The following is an 18,293-nucleotide window of genomic DNA, read 5'->3' as shown; positions in this document are numbered from 1 at the left end:
CCAGTGTGAGATGGAGGGTACCAGGCAGCAGCTTAACCCCATGCGCTACCACACTGGCCCCAAGAGCTTTCCTTTAATCCTCAGAGAAACTCCCATACTATGTAAAGTTGTAATGATTCTAATTACTCAGCACTTAGGCAGTCAGTGTTTCAAGTACTGAACATATCCCAGTGGCTATTAGAAAGAAATTATAATTTATTTCTGCTAGGGGTTCCACCCCAATGTGATTTGCCAGTAGTAAAGGAAGAATGACTCCCGTTTCCTTGTTGTTGTCACCTTCAAACCGTCTTTTTCTTTCCTGGCTTAGATCACTTTTATAAAAATACATGTCAGAAAATATGGAGTGAAAGTTTTCTATGTACCTCCTGTGTTAACTCACTTACCTGTGATGCACACGAGTGATTGGGAATAACACTGTGCCTCTCAGTATCGAAGAAGGGTTCTGTTTACTCTGCTTACACCACGGAATTCGCATCTTCAAAGGGCAACAGTTTTCTCCAGAAATTCCAAAGCAGTCTTCAAATAAACAGATCTCGTATAATCCAGGCAGTTAACGCAGAGCCGAACACCAGAGCCTTCTGACGTGAATGACAGCTTACCCAGAAACAAGTGCTGTGTGCTTTGATTCATTTTCTAGGTCCCAGTCTAATTTTTTTCACCATCAGTTTGTGAATAAGCCACAAAATGTAACATCAGTTAATGTCAGTGAATGAAAACCATTGTTTTCCTCTTATGGAATAATTGGTAGCTAATCTTGTATATCATCAGTTTATTTTTTTATCAGTTTGTTATCGACACAGGTGTAGAACATTTCAGATAGCTTGCCGTGTGAAAGAAACCTAGCAGTCTGATTCCACGTCGTAAGTCTTATTTAGAAGGGCCTGAGGGACTGTGGGGTTTGAAGTAACGTTGAACCTCCGAGGGACAGCACACACATGGTTCCATCTTAGTGGTATAGGGGCTAAGGCTGTACTTCCTTGACTGTAAACCAGGATTTTTTTTTCCTTTCGTTCACTGCTGGCTTTTAAGTTTGCTTGCTGCTCTTTCATGAAGAAAATTCAGACAATATGTGGGGTAAAATTTTTTAAATTTTACAGTTTATGTGAAATACAATGTATATAATGTACAATACAATAATATATGTGTATACATATACACATGTGCTATACTGATTAATATATGAGTTGTTTCTAACTTGTGAGGAAACCTATAGATCAAGGCAGTCTTCAGGCCTAGTATTGGAAAAAAAAAAATTGGTAACTTGTTTGGGTTCTTAGAAGCTACTAACTATTGAGCACAGCTGTGTAGATCTGTGCAGAGGTGAGGCTTTGGTCCTTGGCACAGCTCTGGGTGTGAATCCCTGCTTAACTACTTACTTGCTGCATTATTTAACTTCTCTTTAAGTACTTAAATAACTCAGGGAAGTTAATTCTCTCTTCCTTTGTTCCTTGCATGTTCCCATCTCATAGGACTGTTGAGACAATTCAGTTAACGTATAAAGAGCCCATAACAGCTTCTGAAAAAATAGGGGTAAAGTGAGGATTTCCTCCTCCATTTTCACAAAAATTACCGGAATTCTCCATTTCCGTTAGTCTAGCTCCAGATCTGGATTGTGTCAGTGATAAAAGCTGGTTTTGACTGATCTGACAAAGGATTTTTGTCATCTGTATTCTTGAAGAGCTACCATTCTATGAAAGATATTCTAGCAGGCTTGCCATACTGTTAAACATTTAAAAAAGACTGAGAATTCATGGATTCAGTGGACATCACTACAACTACCATTGCCTCCCTCACCCCAGTTTCTGTTATGAAGAACATTAGTGGTGATTGAGTGGCACAGTCACTTACCTAGAGAAAGGGGCAAAACCCTGTAGTTTTGGGGGTGCCTTCCTGTAACAGAGGATCCCATGACAGTAATCTTTGTTGGGGGTGGGGGGGTGGCGGTGGCCTGCCTCCAGTTTGTGACAACTCTTAAAAGTTATTTGGGGCCGGCGCCGTGGCTCACTAGGCTAATCCTCCGCCTTGCGGCACTGGCACACCGGGTTCTAGTCCCGGTCGGGGTGCCGGATTCTGTCCCGGTTGCCCCTCTTCCAGGCCAGCTCTCTGCTGTGGCCAGGGAGTGCAGTGGAGGATGGCCCAAGTACTTGGGCCCTGCACCGGCATGGGAGACCAGGGTAAGTACCTGGCTCCTGCCATCGGATCAGCACGGTGCACCGGCCGCAGCGCGCCAGCCGTGGCGGCCATTGGAGGGTGAACCAACGGCAAAGGAAGACCTTTCTCTCTGTCTCTCTCTCTCACTGTCCACTCTGCCTGTCAAAAAAAAAAAAGTCATTTGAATTATTCGTTAAAATTTTTGAGAACAATCCAGAAGGTATAGTGAGTGCTTTGGGTATTTCAGAGTTAGCTACTCAAGCATGATAGGAACATCATTTTTGTGTTGTCATGGAGTGAAAGAAAAATACTAATTTGTCTTTACTGGCTGGAATCCTTTAATTTTCTCATTTTGGCACTTAGCCCTTTTGTGAAGTGACTTCTTTCCTTCCCCCTTTTCTCTACTTTTAAATATTTTATGGGCAGTAAGCTTATGATATGTGCCGGCACGACTGCTCTCTCAGGAGGTCAGGATAGGTTTAATAATGAGATGCGTAGCAGTGACTCTGTAAAACCCATTTCAGGTTAAAAATGGCATGTTTTATTGAATCTCGTGTTAAAGGTGGTTAACTCATCAATTGGTGATGGCTGGGGTTAAACAAGTTTCAACATGAGTTCTCCAAGGTGTGAGAAACCGGCCTTGCCACACTCCCCTCTGCTGCCTCCTTTCCCCAAGGGCTCCATCCTCCACACTAGGCCTGTGTTAACTTAGAATCTTCCCTTTCTGCATCACAGGACAGCCAGAGAGCTTTGGAGAAATCACACTAGACTTCGTCTGTAATGGGATCTCTAGAGAGACGATCAGTGAAGGTTGGTGCTCTGTGGCCGGCCTCATCCCTGCCACTGCCATGTGGTAACATCAGAATATTCGCAGTGACAGCTGTTGCCAGAGTGTGCTGCTCTCTGCACAGGCAGTTACCCCTACAGACTTGGAGGAATGGCTTCGCTCCAAAGTTGTATCCTCATTTTCATTTTCATGAGCCACAGCTGGGCTCTTCTGTGACAAATCGAAGGTCAACACATTCAGAAGTAAGGAGCATCAGATCCCATCAGAGGTCAGCCTTTCTGATGACTGGCATAGACAGCTCAGTTCCCTGTGTGTGTGTGTGTGTGTGTGTGTAGGCAGAAGAGGAGGAAGGAACTCAACGCCACTCATTCACTCAGAAGTGGGATGGAGGGGATGTCTTGTGTGCTACAACAGACAGCTTCCTGCCAGGATGGCCAGAACAGAGGCATGAGCCAGTGCTGGAGTCAGAGAGACAGCTGCATGCTGTCACTGGTGCATGATCTGCACTTCAGAGTAGAAAGGACAGGGCCTCACCTTTAAAGAGCTTCCCTCGACAAAAGCCCAATCAGACTCTGAGAAAACTGGCCCAGAGTACGCTGTGGGAACAGTGCTGTTTTCTGAGTGACTCAGCTCTCACTGTGCACATGATGGCAATACTTAATACACAGATGTAACAGAAATTAAACGACTAATCTCTAAGGAATGTGCTTACCTCCATTTCCACTTTCTCCTGGGAAACAGTCATCAAATTTCCCCTCTCATTATAGCTCATTTGTTTGTAAACAAATAGGACTAAATAGAGACCAAAAATTTAGCCAGTACCTTAATGTATAATTTTAGCCAAAATGTTCTATAGTAAGATGAAAAAGAGATACATGTGTAGTCAAAGAAATGGATCTCGAAACTTTTTTCCGTGGAAATTTAAACTTGAAGAAATAAGTAAACTTATTCCCATGAACAGATTCTTTCCAGAACTGTAGCTCTGGTCATTTCCCTGGCACAGGGGTGCTGCAGATAGAAACTGGTTTGAGGGAATCATGGAAACCCTGTTGTCTTTTCAGCTGCTGCACATACAGGTGAATTGAACACAGGTAATAGATTCATTCCTGTGTTGCATCATGACTCCAGAAAACCGCACTGTGCGTGTCAGAGGGTGATGTTGATAAATTTCTGAGGCTTATCAAACAGTACAGAAAGATCGTGAGAGTACAGATCACCGAATGTTTTTATTCAGACATAGCCAGTTCTCTATGATTGTAGTGATACAGCCTCAATTTAATTAACATGTCTGTTGGAGGATTCCTTGCAAAAATTCTTGAAGTTCATGTGCTCATGAGAAGAAGGAGTTCTCCTCTGAGGAACGAGCTTCAAGCCTGACTCTGAGAGTCCCTTAAACTGGCCAGACTAGTCAGATTGGAATAGTAACGTCACATTCTTTGGGCCTTCTCCCTGGTTTACTGCTGTCAGTGAGAACCTCCCAAGTGCGGGGCACAGCGTGGAGATATATCCCCCAGCCGCGTGTAACTCCAGCAGCAGATGTGGCCAGACTCCCTGGTCAAGCTGAAATATTGTAGAGGTACAACAGCTCTGATCCCAGTGATTGCATCTGTAGTCTTGAGAAAAGTGCTGACGTGGGTGATGATCTTTCTCTGCCAGTCCTAGTGCCAAGGTGATTTAATTCAGGGTTGAGTACATTTGCATTGGTTTCTTCTTTCTAGACTTTTTTTTTTTTTTTTTTTTTTTTTTTTTGACAGGCAGAAAGGACAGGGAGAGAGAGACAGAGAGAAAGGTCTTCCTTTTACCGTTGGTTCACCCTCCAATGGCCGCTGCAGCCAGCGCACTGCACTGATCCGAAGGCAGGAGCCAGGTGCTTCTCCTGGTCTCCCATGGGGTGCAGGGCCCAAGTACTTGGGCCATCCTCCACTGCACTCCCTGGCCACAGCAGAGAGCTGGCCTGGAAGAGGGGCAACCGGGACAGAATCCGGCACCCCGACCGGGACTAGAACCCGGTGTGCCGGCGCTGCAAGGTGGAGGATTAGCCTAGTGAGCCACGGCGCTGGCCTCTAGACATTTTTTTCAGCCATAAATATTTTCCTCATTATTAGCCTTACTGTGTTTCAGGTATTTGGATGAATGATCTTTAACAACTGCCTTTGTTGGTTAGAATGTTTTATCATCCTTTAGTAACACTGCGCCCTCTTTGCTCCTACTCTGTGCCTTCAAGTCTGTCATCCTCTTCCCTGAAATATTCTTCATGTATCTCCTGGCTAACCTCAGCATTGCTTCAAGAGTAAACTTGAACATTGTTTCATCCGAGAGACCTTGTCCATTTGGTCCTTCCTTGGATTTTGTTGGACCCTCCTTTGAGTTCCCACACTGATTGTCTTAGCACAGTGTATTCCATACTCTGGTAGACAGCTGATGCACCTGTCTCTACTTTTGTCTGCAAGCTTCGCCGTGATGAGAACTCTTTCTCACCCTTGTGTTCCTGGCATTCACCATAGTGTCCAATAAAGCACAAACCAGTAAATAAATGCATAGTCCTAGCATCTTACTGAGTCACATCTTTGAAACCATGTCTGTTGTAGGGAAATAACTCCTTTACTGTAACTTGAGAATCTCAACTCGAATGCTCACTCTTCAGCAGGAACTTCCCTGCTCCACTCAAGAAGTCTTCCAGAGTTCTTGGAATCATGAAGTTTGGAGGAAACATGAGAACAAATCCTCCAGACCATGTTTTGTCTTCCTTGACATTTATATCTTGTGTGTGATCAGAAATTTGTGTCTCAGGTGAACTACTCATGATAATGAGCAATTCTTAGTCCAGTACTGATTGAACACCCTTATTTAAGAAGGTCACAGTGCTTTACATTATTTAAATTGTCTTCAGAACATACCTGAAGTAGGGTCACCACCCATTCAGAATTCATCAAATAGCCTGACAGTCCCAGCCTCTGAAGTTCATCCTCCACCCTCTCCTCCCTCTCACCCCCCGAGCCAAAGGAAGACCAAAACAAAGTTCAAGTCTGCAGTGGCCGTGGCTGCTTTATTACTGTTGCTATTACTTGCTCAAGCCTTCTGGGTAATCTTAGGTCAGAAACTGAGTGGCTGTAAGAAACCGAAGAGCGAAGTCTTAGTGTAATACTAGTCATAAAGCTACAGAGATAAAGTATTATGGGAGTTCAGAGGAAGGAAAGATTACTCTCACCTAGGGGGATATTGCAAATGCCTTTGAAGGAATGTTTGTCTAGCTGCTTCAGTGAGAGAAACCTGCAGTTCTTAATGGAAGACTCATATGTCCAAGTCCCGTGTTGGACATTTTCTGGAAAAGCAGTATGGGAGAGGGGAGTCATCACTGGAATAAAGAGTTGGGAGATTACATTTTTGATCCCCGTTGTGTCATTAGCCAGCTGTGTGTCCTTAGTGAAGTCACGTATTCCCTTTAGACCTATAAACTGAGAGCACTGGACTGTGTGATTCCTAGGGCCATTACAGCTTCAGGGTGCAATGATTCAGCCTTTGCCACTCCCAGACCTCCCCAAGTCCTGCACTGCCCTTCAGAGATGGAGCCGAAAACCCACAGCACTCTGTGCTCCTCTTTGGATGTTTGTCAACATTGTCTAAGTCTGTGTGTGTTAACCATCATGACACGTCGGAAGCTTCTGAGAACAAGGCTGCATTTTTTCAGTTTTTGTGTCCCATACATCATGCTGGTTCACTTGTCTCCTTTCTCCTTTGTCTTTAGCCTGTGAATCCTGTTTGTCTCTCTTCAGCATATTAGCCCATACAAATCTTTCCCAGCTTGAAAGAAAAGGTGCCTCCTCCTATCCTCCATCCCTGTCCTTTGTTGCTGTCCTCCATGGAGTTTCCTAACTTTTCACACTTCATTGTTAATCTTCTGGAAATTGTGGTTTACATTTGTCATGTCCACCATTATCCTTTCCATTAATCTTTCACTACCTATAGTCCAGCGTTCTGGCCTCTACCACTCATTGCCAAATCCACAAAGATACTCGGGCATTTTAATTGCAGCCTCTAGAAGCACTTGGCTGTGAGCCCTTCTATATTCTTGAAAGTGTCCGGTCGTGGTGCCTGTGCAGCCAGTTGCTCCAGCTTCTTTGCCTGCTTCTTTGACTGTCCTCTGTCCTCCGTAGAATCCTAGTTTCTGAAACTCTGCTTGGTTCTGTCGTTGGTTTTGACTCTTTTCACTTTGTTCTTCCCCTGACAGCTTCATCCAAGCCTGTGGCTTCCACCGTGACCCCCAGCCCTGGCTCCTTTCGCAAGCATCACATCCCCAGCTTCTCTCTACAGCTCACAGCCACATCAAGTTTAGTCTCGGTAGCCTCCCCTACAACTGTTTTCTCATGGTTTCCCTATCTGGGCAATGACCCCACAATCAACCTAGTTGTCAAGGTATGAATTTCTCCTTTCCCTCATCCCCAGGAATTTAGGACCTTCATTGATGTCACCTGGACTACTTAACTTTGATTCTTATTAATTTGGGAGAAAGAACAAACGAGCAATCTCATCTACTGGTTCACTCCTCAGATGCCTGCACTAGCTAGGGCTGGGCTAACTTGAAGCTGGGGAACTCAATCTGGGTCTCCCATATGAGCATTAGGGACCCAAACTACTTCAGCCACCACCTGTTGCCTCCTAACGTCTGCATTAGCAAGCACTGGTTCAGAGTGAAGCAGCTGGGACTCAAACCAGGGACTCAACATGGGATGCAGGCACCCAAACAGCATCTTAACCACAAGGCCAAATGCCTGCCCCTCACCTGGACTCTGCAATAGCCACTTAACTGTCCTCCTGCCTCCTCCATCTCTCCTAAAAGCTGTCCTCCATGCTGTAGCCAAAACTGAGTTTACTAGAATATCGATTCATTCCATCTTCATTGCCTTTGCAACTTCACTCACAAGACCCTCTAAGAACTGATGTTGACTATCTTTGAAGCTTTTTCTCGTGGTCTTCCCTGCTTCCATTTTTAACTCCTTGCAAGAAGAAACTGTACTCTCTCTCACCATTGTATCTTTATGTGGGATAACCCCACAGGCTTTATATTTCATTCTCCTCTTCCTCTGCTGTCAAGGTTGAAGACTACAGCCACGTGTTACCCTTTCTTGGAAACTTGCTTTCTTTGCCAAGCAGAATTAAATACCTGTGTCTCTGGACTTTTGTATATTTTGTCTGCCTGTCCCCTAGCACTTGGCTGTGTTGCCTGGCTAGCTGTTCCCTCGCCAGCCCAGGGGCACCTGAAAGGGAGGAATTCCTTCACTTAAGCTTTGTTCCCAGTCTTTAACCTGGAACCTGACACACTAGCTGTATCTTCCGTATTTACTGAAAATGTAGACAGATGCATGCTGTAAGAATATCTTATTCAAAGAGTCTGCCTGTCTGCTCCATTTGTTTTATTTTTTTTTGCTGTAGAATAGAGGCTGTGCATCCGAGATTTTCCAGTTTACCTCTGCCTGTTTTTTAAGGTATAAATTCCGCTCTTCTGAAAAGACTGATCTACTTGTAGTCTGTGCTCCACAAGTTGAATATATTAATGAATAAAGAAAGGATACTAGTAGACTCCACATCTAGAGGCCTAGATGCTGTGCATAAGATCATCTCACCTTTTAGGAGAAACCAATGGCTCTGAATTATTTAGGCTGTTTCTCTCATCGGTTCTTCCTCTTTGCTCCTCCTCTTGTGTTTTGAGGACCCTAGCAGGCATGAGGTGTACATAGGCTGCCTGATAATAATTTCCTATCATATAAGTGCCAGAGCTGAGTACATTCCCCTTTCATTTAAATTAGATAAAACCCAGAGCTGTGGCTTGCAAGTGATGGAAGTCCACTGGGGAAATTAAAGGTTCAGAGAGAACGGGACCCATTATAATAAAAGCATTTGCACAGCCACTGATTGCATCCACCCTGTGGCTTCTGTGTTCCTTGGGGTATGATGAAATATGAAGCAAGAGGGCCTTTGAAAGTAGTTTGAGGAATTTATTTTAATTGGAATTGGTAGCGTTCTGTGCTTGGAGTAAACTGGATCATGCACAGTGGTGCGATCAGCACCGTGTGAGGAACCGTGGAGCATCCAGGTCTGCTGTGATGCAGGACCTCGGCCCCCCTGCATCTGCACATGTACTGAACGTGATGAAAAAGTCGTTCTCCCTCCTACCCCACATCCGCTCACTCCTGTCTTCCTTACGTGCTATGGCTCTGCATTCCTATTCTGTGAAAAAACATTAGGCTCTGGCACCTGGATGGATCAACTACTAGACTTTCAAATTACTCAGAACCATGAGACATAAGAAGAATCCACATAGCAGACATGTTGAGTGGCCTGAAGAGAGACAAAGACAAACCCACATTTAAATTTGTGTTAATATAATAACAATAACCAAATGTTTTCAGCACATCCTTGACTCTGCTTATGATGCATTTTCTCTTAATTCTCACAACCCTGCTATGCAAGTGTTAGTTCTATCTCAGAAGTCTGAAGTTTGGAGAAGACACCCAAGGTCACAGGTAGCTGTAGTGAGTGGAGGAGCCAGAATTACCTGTCAGAGAGTGGCAGAATCGGATTTGAAACTCAAGTCTGACCCTGAAGCCAGACTTTCAAATATTGTGTTACCCTGCCTTGTGACTTACAAGGCTTAGATTTCTGTACATAAACTACAGGTATCCTTTTTAAGTTAATTAATCTTATCTGGGAGAAGTCTTACGTGGTCTTATAACAAAAAACACTCAAGTTGAATAGTGTCAGATTTCTGAGACTGTTTTTACAGTTGTTCAATCTGCCTTTACTTTCTCACTTTTTTATTTTTAGATGCATCATCCCATTCAGATGAAACCTGCAGATAGTGAAAAGTCAAACGGTAGGTGGTAACCAACTGTCTCTTTTAATAATGTGTGCTTCTTTACATTAAAAACTCAGATGGGGGAGGGAGGAGCCAGCCGCAGCTGCTTATTATCTGAAAGGCAGAGAGCTCTGCTCCAGGACCTTTCCATTGTGGTCAGCACGTCTGGAGAAATGCACGTCCCACTCCCCTGCCTCATTTCTGTGAGAAATGTTACAGGGAACAGTTTTCCGTGTCCCTGCATTTGGGACTTGCCCTCTATAGTGACCGTATAGCATGTGGCTGCCATCTCCTCCAGCAGAGCAACACAGGGACACCTGATGGGTGGGCAGAGGACATGAGCAGCAAAGGCGAAACTGGCCATTAACAATTAGGCTGTCATTTTCTTTTGCATTTCCCATTTGTTCCTCTTTGACTTGGAGGCTAGCCTGTCCTGTTGCACTGTTTTCTCAATTATACTGATGCATTTGCATCAGAATTCAGTCTCCTGATTAACGAAGTATACACTTGGTGCAAAAATATGCATTTGATGAGGTCCATGAAAGAACTGAGATTTTCCTCTCCAAGACACAAGAGGGTTGATAGCCTACATTTCTCTATCAAGTTTTTGCTTCCATTTCTGCAGACCTTCTTCCGTGCTCTGTTCTTTTAATTTACTGAAATGTATGTTAAAAGAATCGCCTACCTTCTTAGACTGCAGAGCTTCTTTGTCCCACAAGACTGACATAATCAGCACTGTTTCCTTCCAACAGGCAGTTTTGCACCTCATTAATTAGTAATCAGGGCAGAAGCCATGCACTTAGAGATCTACATATCTGCAAATGTAAATTATGATTGGGCTCCAAATCTCTCCACAAGGTTTTTTTTTTTTTTTGCTAATTGTAGTGCATCTTATTTTCTGGCTTCTCCACAGAGTAGAAAGTTTTTAAGAAAATTCCAAGTCATTGTGTCATGCTGCTAGTGCTTAGTGTATCAGAGCTTTCTTTCCTCTCTTGAGGAGTAGACACTGGTGCTTTACTCACTGTTTTCTCCTCAGTCCTATATGACTTTGTCACCAACATGGCCTGCCGCTGCATGGCTGTGAGTCCGTGCTCAGCTCTCTCCATTCCTTTGTTTGGCAGTTACTCTTTGATCACTGACTGTTCCCACCCAAGTGGGTAGGGGCTGCAGCTGCAGCAACAGATTTGAAAAAGACCATAAGAAACCATATCCCTGACTTCACGGAGCTTACATTCTGTCTACTGTATAAGTATATGATAATCTCTTTTTTTAAGGATTTATTTATTTATTTTGAAAGTCAGTTACACAGAGAGAAGGAGAGGCAGAAAGAGAGAGAGAGAGAGACAGGTCTTCCATCCACTGGTTCACTCTCCAGTTGGCCGCAACAGACGGAGCTGCGTCAGTCCAAAGCCAGGAGCCAGAAGCTTCCTCTTTCTCTCACATGGGTGCAGTGGCCCAAGGAGTTGGGCCATCCTCCACTGCCTCCTCAGGCTATAGCAGAGAGCTGGATCAGAAGTGGAGCTGCTCGGACTTCAACCACTACCCATACAGGATGCTGATGGTGGCATTACCTGCTATGCCACAGTGTTGGCCCCATATATAATAATCTCTTAAATACAGAATTTGAGTCTTCTCATTCATAAAATGAAAAAGAAAAATTGGCTGCTTCACATAGGTTAGTCTTCCCCGATGCTGACTCAAATAAGATGTTTATGACAGTCTTTGTTTTTTTTTTAAATATTTATTTATTATTTTATTTGAAAGAGTTACACAGAGAGAGGAGGAGAGGCAGAGAGAAAGAGAGGTCTTCTATCCATTGCTTCACTCCCCAATTGGCCACAACGGCCAGAGCTGTGCTGATCTGAAGCCAGGAGCTTCCCCTGGGGCCCAAACATCTGGGACATCTTCCATGGCTTTCCCAGGCGATAACAGAGAGCTGGATGGGAAGTGGAGCAACTGGGAATCAAACTGACACCCATATGGGATGCTGGCACTGTAGGCGGCAGCCTCACCTGCTACGCCACAGCGCCAGCCCCTATGACAGTCTTTGTAAGTGACAGAGCACTTCTGTAAAAAGTTGGTTTATTGTCATCACCCAGGAATCCCCCCTGGCTTTGGAGGGCTTTTGGTTGAGCCTGCCTATCTGTGTGAAAGACCAATTTCCTGTGCTGGTATCTAGAGCCCCTTTGAACCAGAGGTTCATGCTTGTAGTCTGCTCTGTTCCTCACGGTTGAGACAGAAAATGAATCTTGTGTTTGTGGAGTGAATTCTATCAGTGCAGTTCATCTCAGAACCTGTGGCCCCCAAGAACTGCTCTTTGTTCTTTCACCCATTAATTCTTTAAAAGTATGTCAGGGCAAGTGCCATGGAGTGGAAGTATGTGGCTAAGGGTTTGTCTTATATTTCTGAACCTTAGGTTGTAGTTAAGAAAATGTGGCATAGTAGAGAACTGAACTGAAAACGTGTGACCTGAGGTACCCAAATAGTTGAAGCATGAAAGGATTTCTTCTTTTGCATTTTCTGCAACATATATACATCCTGATATCAAGAATCCTTTCCACAGGCTTGCTGCCAGGAGTTCTCAGAGTGCTGAGTTGCTCTTGCTGTCCATTGTCTACCCTGGACCCTGAGGATAATGTTTCCTTTGACTCTAGGACCATAGCAACACAATGAAATTGCCATGGGTTCTCTCAATTTTTGCAAGATCTCAAAAGCCTAGGATAGGGCCCCACTATTACTAGACAAGAGAGTACCTAAAATTTGACGTTTTTAAGGAAGCATGAAGGATGAGCAGTTAAACACTATTTTGAAAAAACTAGATTTGACTCCTGACTCTGCACTTGTCAATCATTCCTTGAGCAAGTTACTTGGCAGCACTGAACCCCCACATCTTCAGCCGTGAGAAGGGCAACAGTAGGGTACCTGAGCTCCATTTGTAATGCCCATGTTAGAAAGTTGTGTGAGGATTACTAAGCTGCCTTCTGTAAAGAGCTTAGCACAACACCTGGCACATAGGAAACATCCAGTGTGCCAACTAAACAGCATAATTCCTCTAACCGGGGCATCCATTTTGGTGCGGTCCAAGTAAGGGAGGTGAATACGTCCTGCCTTGGGCTCTTCTTGCCAAAGCAGAAGTCTGCCAATAGCAATGAAAATGCCCAGGCCTCCTTGTTGAGCAAGTTCCTCCTTTGCTTTTTAGACTTGACGTTCATTTTCAGAATTTCCTGTCTGGAAACTCCCCCCCCCCCCAAAAAAAAAAATACAGATGAACTGGAAACTACTTTTGAAAGGCTCTTCTTTACAGAGTTCAAGTGGAACCTCACCTCGCATAGATGTGAACAGGTTTCAAGGTTCTCTTTGGAACTGATTTAGGAATCAGAAGACGTGTATGGCCGGCGCCGCAGCTCACTAGGCTAATCCTCCGCCTGTGGCACCGGCACCCTGGGTTCTAGTCCCAGTTGGGGCACCAGATTCTGTCCCGATTGCTCCTCTTCCAGGCCATCTCTCTGCTGTGGCCTGGGAAGGCAGTGGAGGATGGCCCAAGTGCTTGGGCTCTGCACCCGCATGGGAGACCAGGAGGAGACACCTGGCTCCTGGCTTCGGATCAGCACAGTGCGCCGGCTGTAGCAGCCATTTGGGGGGTGAACCAACAGAAGGAAGACCTTTCTCTCTGTCTGTTTCTCTTTCTCACTGTCTAACTCTGCCTGTCAAAAAAAAAAAAAAAAAAAAAGTATGATTTTCCCAAAGCAAGTGATAAAAGCTGCAACCTTTTTTTCTGATTTCACATGGCATTTTTGACAGGTAAGCATAGTTTCAGAAGCTCAAAGAGCACCAAGATTTCTTTGGCTCAGATGCTCTAAATAGCTCCTGTAGTTGTGAAAGAAGTATAACGAGCTCTAATTGCACTTTTATTGAGTTTGCTGACATTTATGGATAGCACAAAGGACTCATCACAATTAGACAGTCACTGTCTTCGCTATCAGTGTGTTCTGATTTGTAAAACTTTGATTTTTGCTGAGCAAGGAAGGGCTATTCATCATAGATTAATTAGTGATGGACAGTGAATTCCAGAACAGCAATCACCCTTTGAAGCTTTGGTCGGTGTAGAGTCTGATAGTGGGAACTCTGTAGTGAGCCCAGAAATGTTATATTGCACTTAGATGAGCCCTGCACCTCTGGATTTTACTGAACCAGCTTCCTAAATCTCCAAGGCTTCCTTGGCCATAGGCTTTGATTTAAACTGGGACCTCTACCCATTTATGCAAATTCAGTAGTATTTTATTTTCTTTCCACTTGTGCTATGCTGGGTATCCAAAAGGGGAGAAAAAACACCCACTCTGAGTAAGCAATAAAAAATGCTCTTACTTAAGGAAGAGCACGCTTGATATAAAGACCCAACTTAAAACAGAACCAAACTCCAGTTTCTTTGTTTCCTTTGTTACTGTTTTCATTGTGCAAAGTTGAGTGATAGTATAGGAATGTCATTTGAAGAAGTCTGGATTTGGGGTACTTGCATAAGCCAGCACGAACATGGTTACTGTCTTTCATGCTATATTCCATGTATGCGCTATCCAGGTTTTAATCCTCTGTTTGTAGTGGTAAAAGGTACCAGCTGTGCAAGACGGAAAATTAAAAGCAGTTACCAAAGCTGGTCTAGCAGTGAGTGATAAGGAAAGCATATAGGCTGCCTTTGGTTTTGTGTTTGGATCTCAGTGGCTAAAGCCAGTATTGACTGTTACATCGTGCTTCTTGCTGCAAGCAGGATTGTTTTACTCTGTAGACAGAATATAAAATCCATTTTGCCTTAACCCTCCAACCTCTCAGCTTGTTGGTGGTCCTTAAATCCTAGAATCCAGAAATGCTCTTTAAGCCCACTGCCTCTTTCCCAAGTCCTCCAAAACCTCCATTATCCATGTATCAAGTACAGAGCTAGCCAGTCAAGATCACTAAGTATTGTTGGACTCAGGTGAAGACCTGCAAAACCTCCATTAAACATAGGAATCACTGGGTGTGTCCATCCAGTCTCTGTCTGACTTATGGAAGATGAAGAAGTAATTTTGAAATTCAAAGTGGAGAGACTCACAGCATTGGAGGCAGTAATTAAATGCCATATGTTAGCACTAGCACATTGAAAAGTTGTTAATTAATTCAGGCAGCCCTGAATCCAGGTGTGACTTTGACAGATTGTACACCAGGGTGTTACCACAGACTCACAATTAGAGTTCTTTTTTAAAGGAAGTTTCTGTTCCCCAAACTTAAAAAAGTCACCCTTGATACTTAATAGTATTAACCCTTTCTCATTATACTGTAAATGGCCACTAGTGTGGAAACCTGTTCAGTTCCATTGCTAGTGAGGGAGACCTCAGCAGTGTGGCACTTAAGATATGAGAGTATTTTCCCCCCTTTCATCCACTGGCTGTCCTGGAGGAAAGTGACTTCCTCAAGAGGGCAGGACCTTACATTTTACTTCTTTTTTTAATTTATTTTAATTCTTGTGAAGTACCCAGCAGAATACAGTGAACATAAGTTTATTTAGGCAGTTTATCTACTTATGGACTGAGAGAAGAAGTGATATACAGCCTTTGAATATTTGGGGGAAAAATTCTTCAGTTTTGGGGGAAAAGAAATTCAAGGTAATTATGTTACTTAAAATGTTTACAAAGCTGTAGGGATTCATAAAATGGGAATCCTGGGAATAATCTTGTGAATTTAAAGTTTTCACTGGCAGACTCAAGGGAGAGAAAGGTGGCTATCATCTTCATTTTGTCATTAAAGGAAGTATGGTCCAACTGTTAGAACCACAGAAGATTGCTACTGTCCAGCTTGCTTTATGCATGTGAGTACATGCAAGCCCACACACACAGGGAAGTAAATCAACATTTTGAATAGCATATGGATGATGTGGGTTTCCATTTTTTTCTTAGTTAATACTTGTTATTTTTAAAAGAGAAAGTTCTATTCCTTCCTTCTGCCTGGCCAAATTGACCTTAAGTGACGGGTAAGCAGTCAGGATCTCTTCGTAAGCGGTTTCCATGCACTTGATATTCATCTCAGAAAAAATTTTTAGCTTTATTCAAAAGCTGCATGTTTAATTTACTGCTGCATCAGGCTGGAGCTCAAAGCCTGCCAATTATTTTAGCTAACCACCCTGATTACAGGTTTACCAGGGAAACCGAGGACCACGTGGGGATCTTTTAATTTGTTTTTGTTTAAAAGAACTAGAATCAAATTCTAAACAACAGGAAAATTTTTACTCTCAAAGATGTGACAGCCAAAGTTCCTGAGATAGGCATCCCAGAGATGGGAGGGAACGAGGAAGAAATGCAACTAGAAGTTTCCTCCTCCCTACCCTGTGCCATTCCAGTCACTTCTGCCCCTTTCCCTTTTGCTGTTCACGGGAATGCTGCAGTCCCACAGGGCCTGCCAGACCCAGATCCTCATGTGTGAAGGAGTCCAGGCCTCCCAGGGAGCCTGCAGGGATCCTAATGTTGGAGGACTATCACGTTTCAGCACAGGGGGTTGGCCTTGCCAGGGCGTCTGGTGCTTCTACAGTTCAGATGCTGGGCCAGCACTACCAGGTCTTCACTGCTTCACAGGTGATCACTTACTCTGAAGGGAGGAAAAAGACTTTAGTTGAAGTTTTCTCAGCTGTGTAAAGAAGGTCAGGTCCTCAACAGCCTCGCTGCTAGCAGTTAGAACCTCTGGTGCTTGTCACCCTTACCTAGTTTAAGGCTCAAGACACATTGACCTGTCCTGACACAGCGAGCCCTTCTGTGCAGATAAGCAGAAAACAGTGTCTGTTGGACTCAAGCAAGGTTGCTTTCCTCCATCTACCCCAAACAGGGTCCCCCTTGTACTTGACTGCTTAGTACTTTATCCCCCCATGTCACTACAGCCTACCCAGTCTCTACCTGTGCTTCCTCAAGTCCAGCTCAAATGCTCCCTGCTCCAGCAAACCTTTCTCAAACACTTTGGTGCACAATTCATAGTCTACAAGCACTGTGGCTCTGTAGTGTTCATCACGTATTCCATGGGGCCCTGGAGTTTCTCTGAGTTGTCTTAGAAGCTGTTAGAGTGTAGGTGGAGGGGATTCTGTGTACCACTTCAACAGCCATCCCAAGTGCTTAGGTGGGCTACAGCATATCACTGGGCCACCGTCTCTCCATTGCTTAGGAAAGAGAAAAGGAAAAAGAATTGAGTTGAAACCTTTGTTTAATGGATGACAAAACTGAGGTCCTAGACATCGAGGTCACACATCAGATTACTGTGGCAGCACTAGAACTAGAACTTGGGTCCCTTCATCATAACCATTGCTTTCCCCTTTGAACCTCATCTGCTTCCTCAGAACTTGTATAAAACATGTCAGAGTGAAAAGCTGGGTTTGGGACTGGGATAGCAGGCTGTGGTCTAGGATAGATCCCATAGAAGTGGACTTCAGAAACTTCATGGAAAATTGAAAACGTATTTATTTTGGTATAAAAAATTTTGAAGTCCTTGTGTTGCTGTTTCCTACTGTGTATTTTTCATGACTCTCTTGAATCTCCCTGGTGTACATGGGTTTCAAGATGCTTTTTTTACATCATAATAACTTGTTTCAGTTCCATTTTCTAGGAGGTACCCTGGTTTTTGCTGAATGGCCCTAGGCAAGTCCTTGCCAGGCTTCAGGGACACTTTTTAGGGATAGACAAAGCATTTCTCAAATCTCTGGCTTCCACTTTGGAATTCTATGACAAGGGGCCTTTAACTTAGGTTCCAGAAGCAACTGGCCCCACAATTGAACACAGATTCAAAACAAAGGTTTAACACACAAATGACTTAGGACTCTGTAGTCTCTTGTGCTACCCCCCCCCCAACTTTTATTTAATTCTAAGAAATTGATGGAAAGGAAATCATGGAAAATAAGTGGAATTTCTCTTCATGGGTATCTCTGGCATCCTAAAAAAGAGGCTCCAAAAACTGTCCTAAGGTTGTATTTCAGGCTAAATGTAGGTCACATATCCTGAGCACAAATATGGAGGTTTTGAAGAAAGTCTATGAGATCATCTGAGATAAAATTTGCCTTATCTCTCCTCCTATCAGTTCAAGGTTATAAATTGTACATCATCCTGATCCCAAAAGCGCATTTCTGTGCATCAGGAATCTTAATTGCTGGATCAGTACTGTTCCCTCTGTGTTCTTCTTTTGTCAAGGGGTTCACCCCAAGGGTAGAGAGCGTCTGAGGTGAAGCTGCAGTGGCAGCAGCCCCGCGCTCTTTGCTAGGTTGAGCTTCCTCTTTAGGTAAAGGAAGCCTGGCTGATTAGAACCAAGTGTGCAGGCTCACTGGAGCTGTATAGCCAGTGCTGTGGGAGTGAACTGCTTTACAGGCTCTCGAGATATGAGACTGTCTCTGATCCCTAGTTACTGTTAGCTGAGTTAGCGGGGACACGGCTATTTGAAACAGAGGGAGAAAAGTGTTCTTTTCCCTTGATTGCTTTGTGAAAAGTTTCATTTACTACATTAAAG

At 43.9% G+C, this 18,293-nt stretch overlaps 1 protein-coding gene and 1 long non-coding RNA gene across 52 annotated transcripts in view; one reads left to right on the top strand and one right to left on the bottom strand.

Moving 5' to 3' along the window:
* Positions 1-18,293, top strand: part of CELF2 (CUGBP Elav-like family member 2) — a 939,267-nt gene that overhangs the window by 834,594 nt on the left and 86,380 nt on the right. For all 50 annotated transcript variants that reach the window (XM_051820872.3, XM_051820873.3, XM_070055754.2 and 47 more), the window contains one exon: positions 9,761-9,809. In XM_051820872.3, coding sequence (XP_051676832.1) covers positions 9,761-9,809 — 49 coding nt within the window. The remainder of the gene's footprint in view (positions 1-9,760; positions 9,810-18,293) is intronic.
* Positions 4,645-18,293, bottom strand: part of LOC103350898 (uncharacterized) — a 30,411-nt gene continuing 16,762 nt past the window's right edge. For both annotated transcript variants that reach the window (XR_016219140.1, XR_016219139.1), the window contains one exon: positions 4,645-16,400. This is a non-coding gene — a long non-coding RNA (uncharacterized LOC103350898). The remainder of the gene's footprint in view (positions 16,401-18,293) is intronic.

The sequence above is a fragment of the Oryctolagus cuniculus genome, chromosome 13 (assembly GCF_051225735.1).
Source record: "Oryctolagus cuniculus isolate XC-2025 breed Fujian yellow rabbit chromosome 13, ASM5122573v1, whole genome shotgun sequence".
Taxonomy (NCBI): domain Eukaryota; kingdom Metazoa; phylum Chordata; class Mammalia; order Lagomorpha; family Leporidae; genus Oryctolagus; species Oryctolagus cuniculus.
Note: the sequence above shows the minus strand (reverse complement) of the source record. Positions and strands in the feature narration are given on the sequence as shown.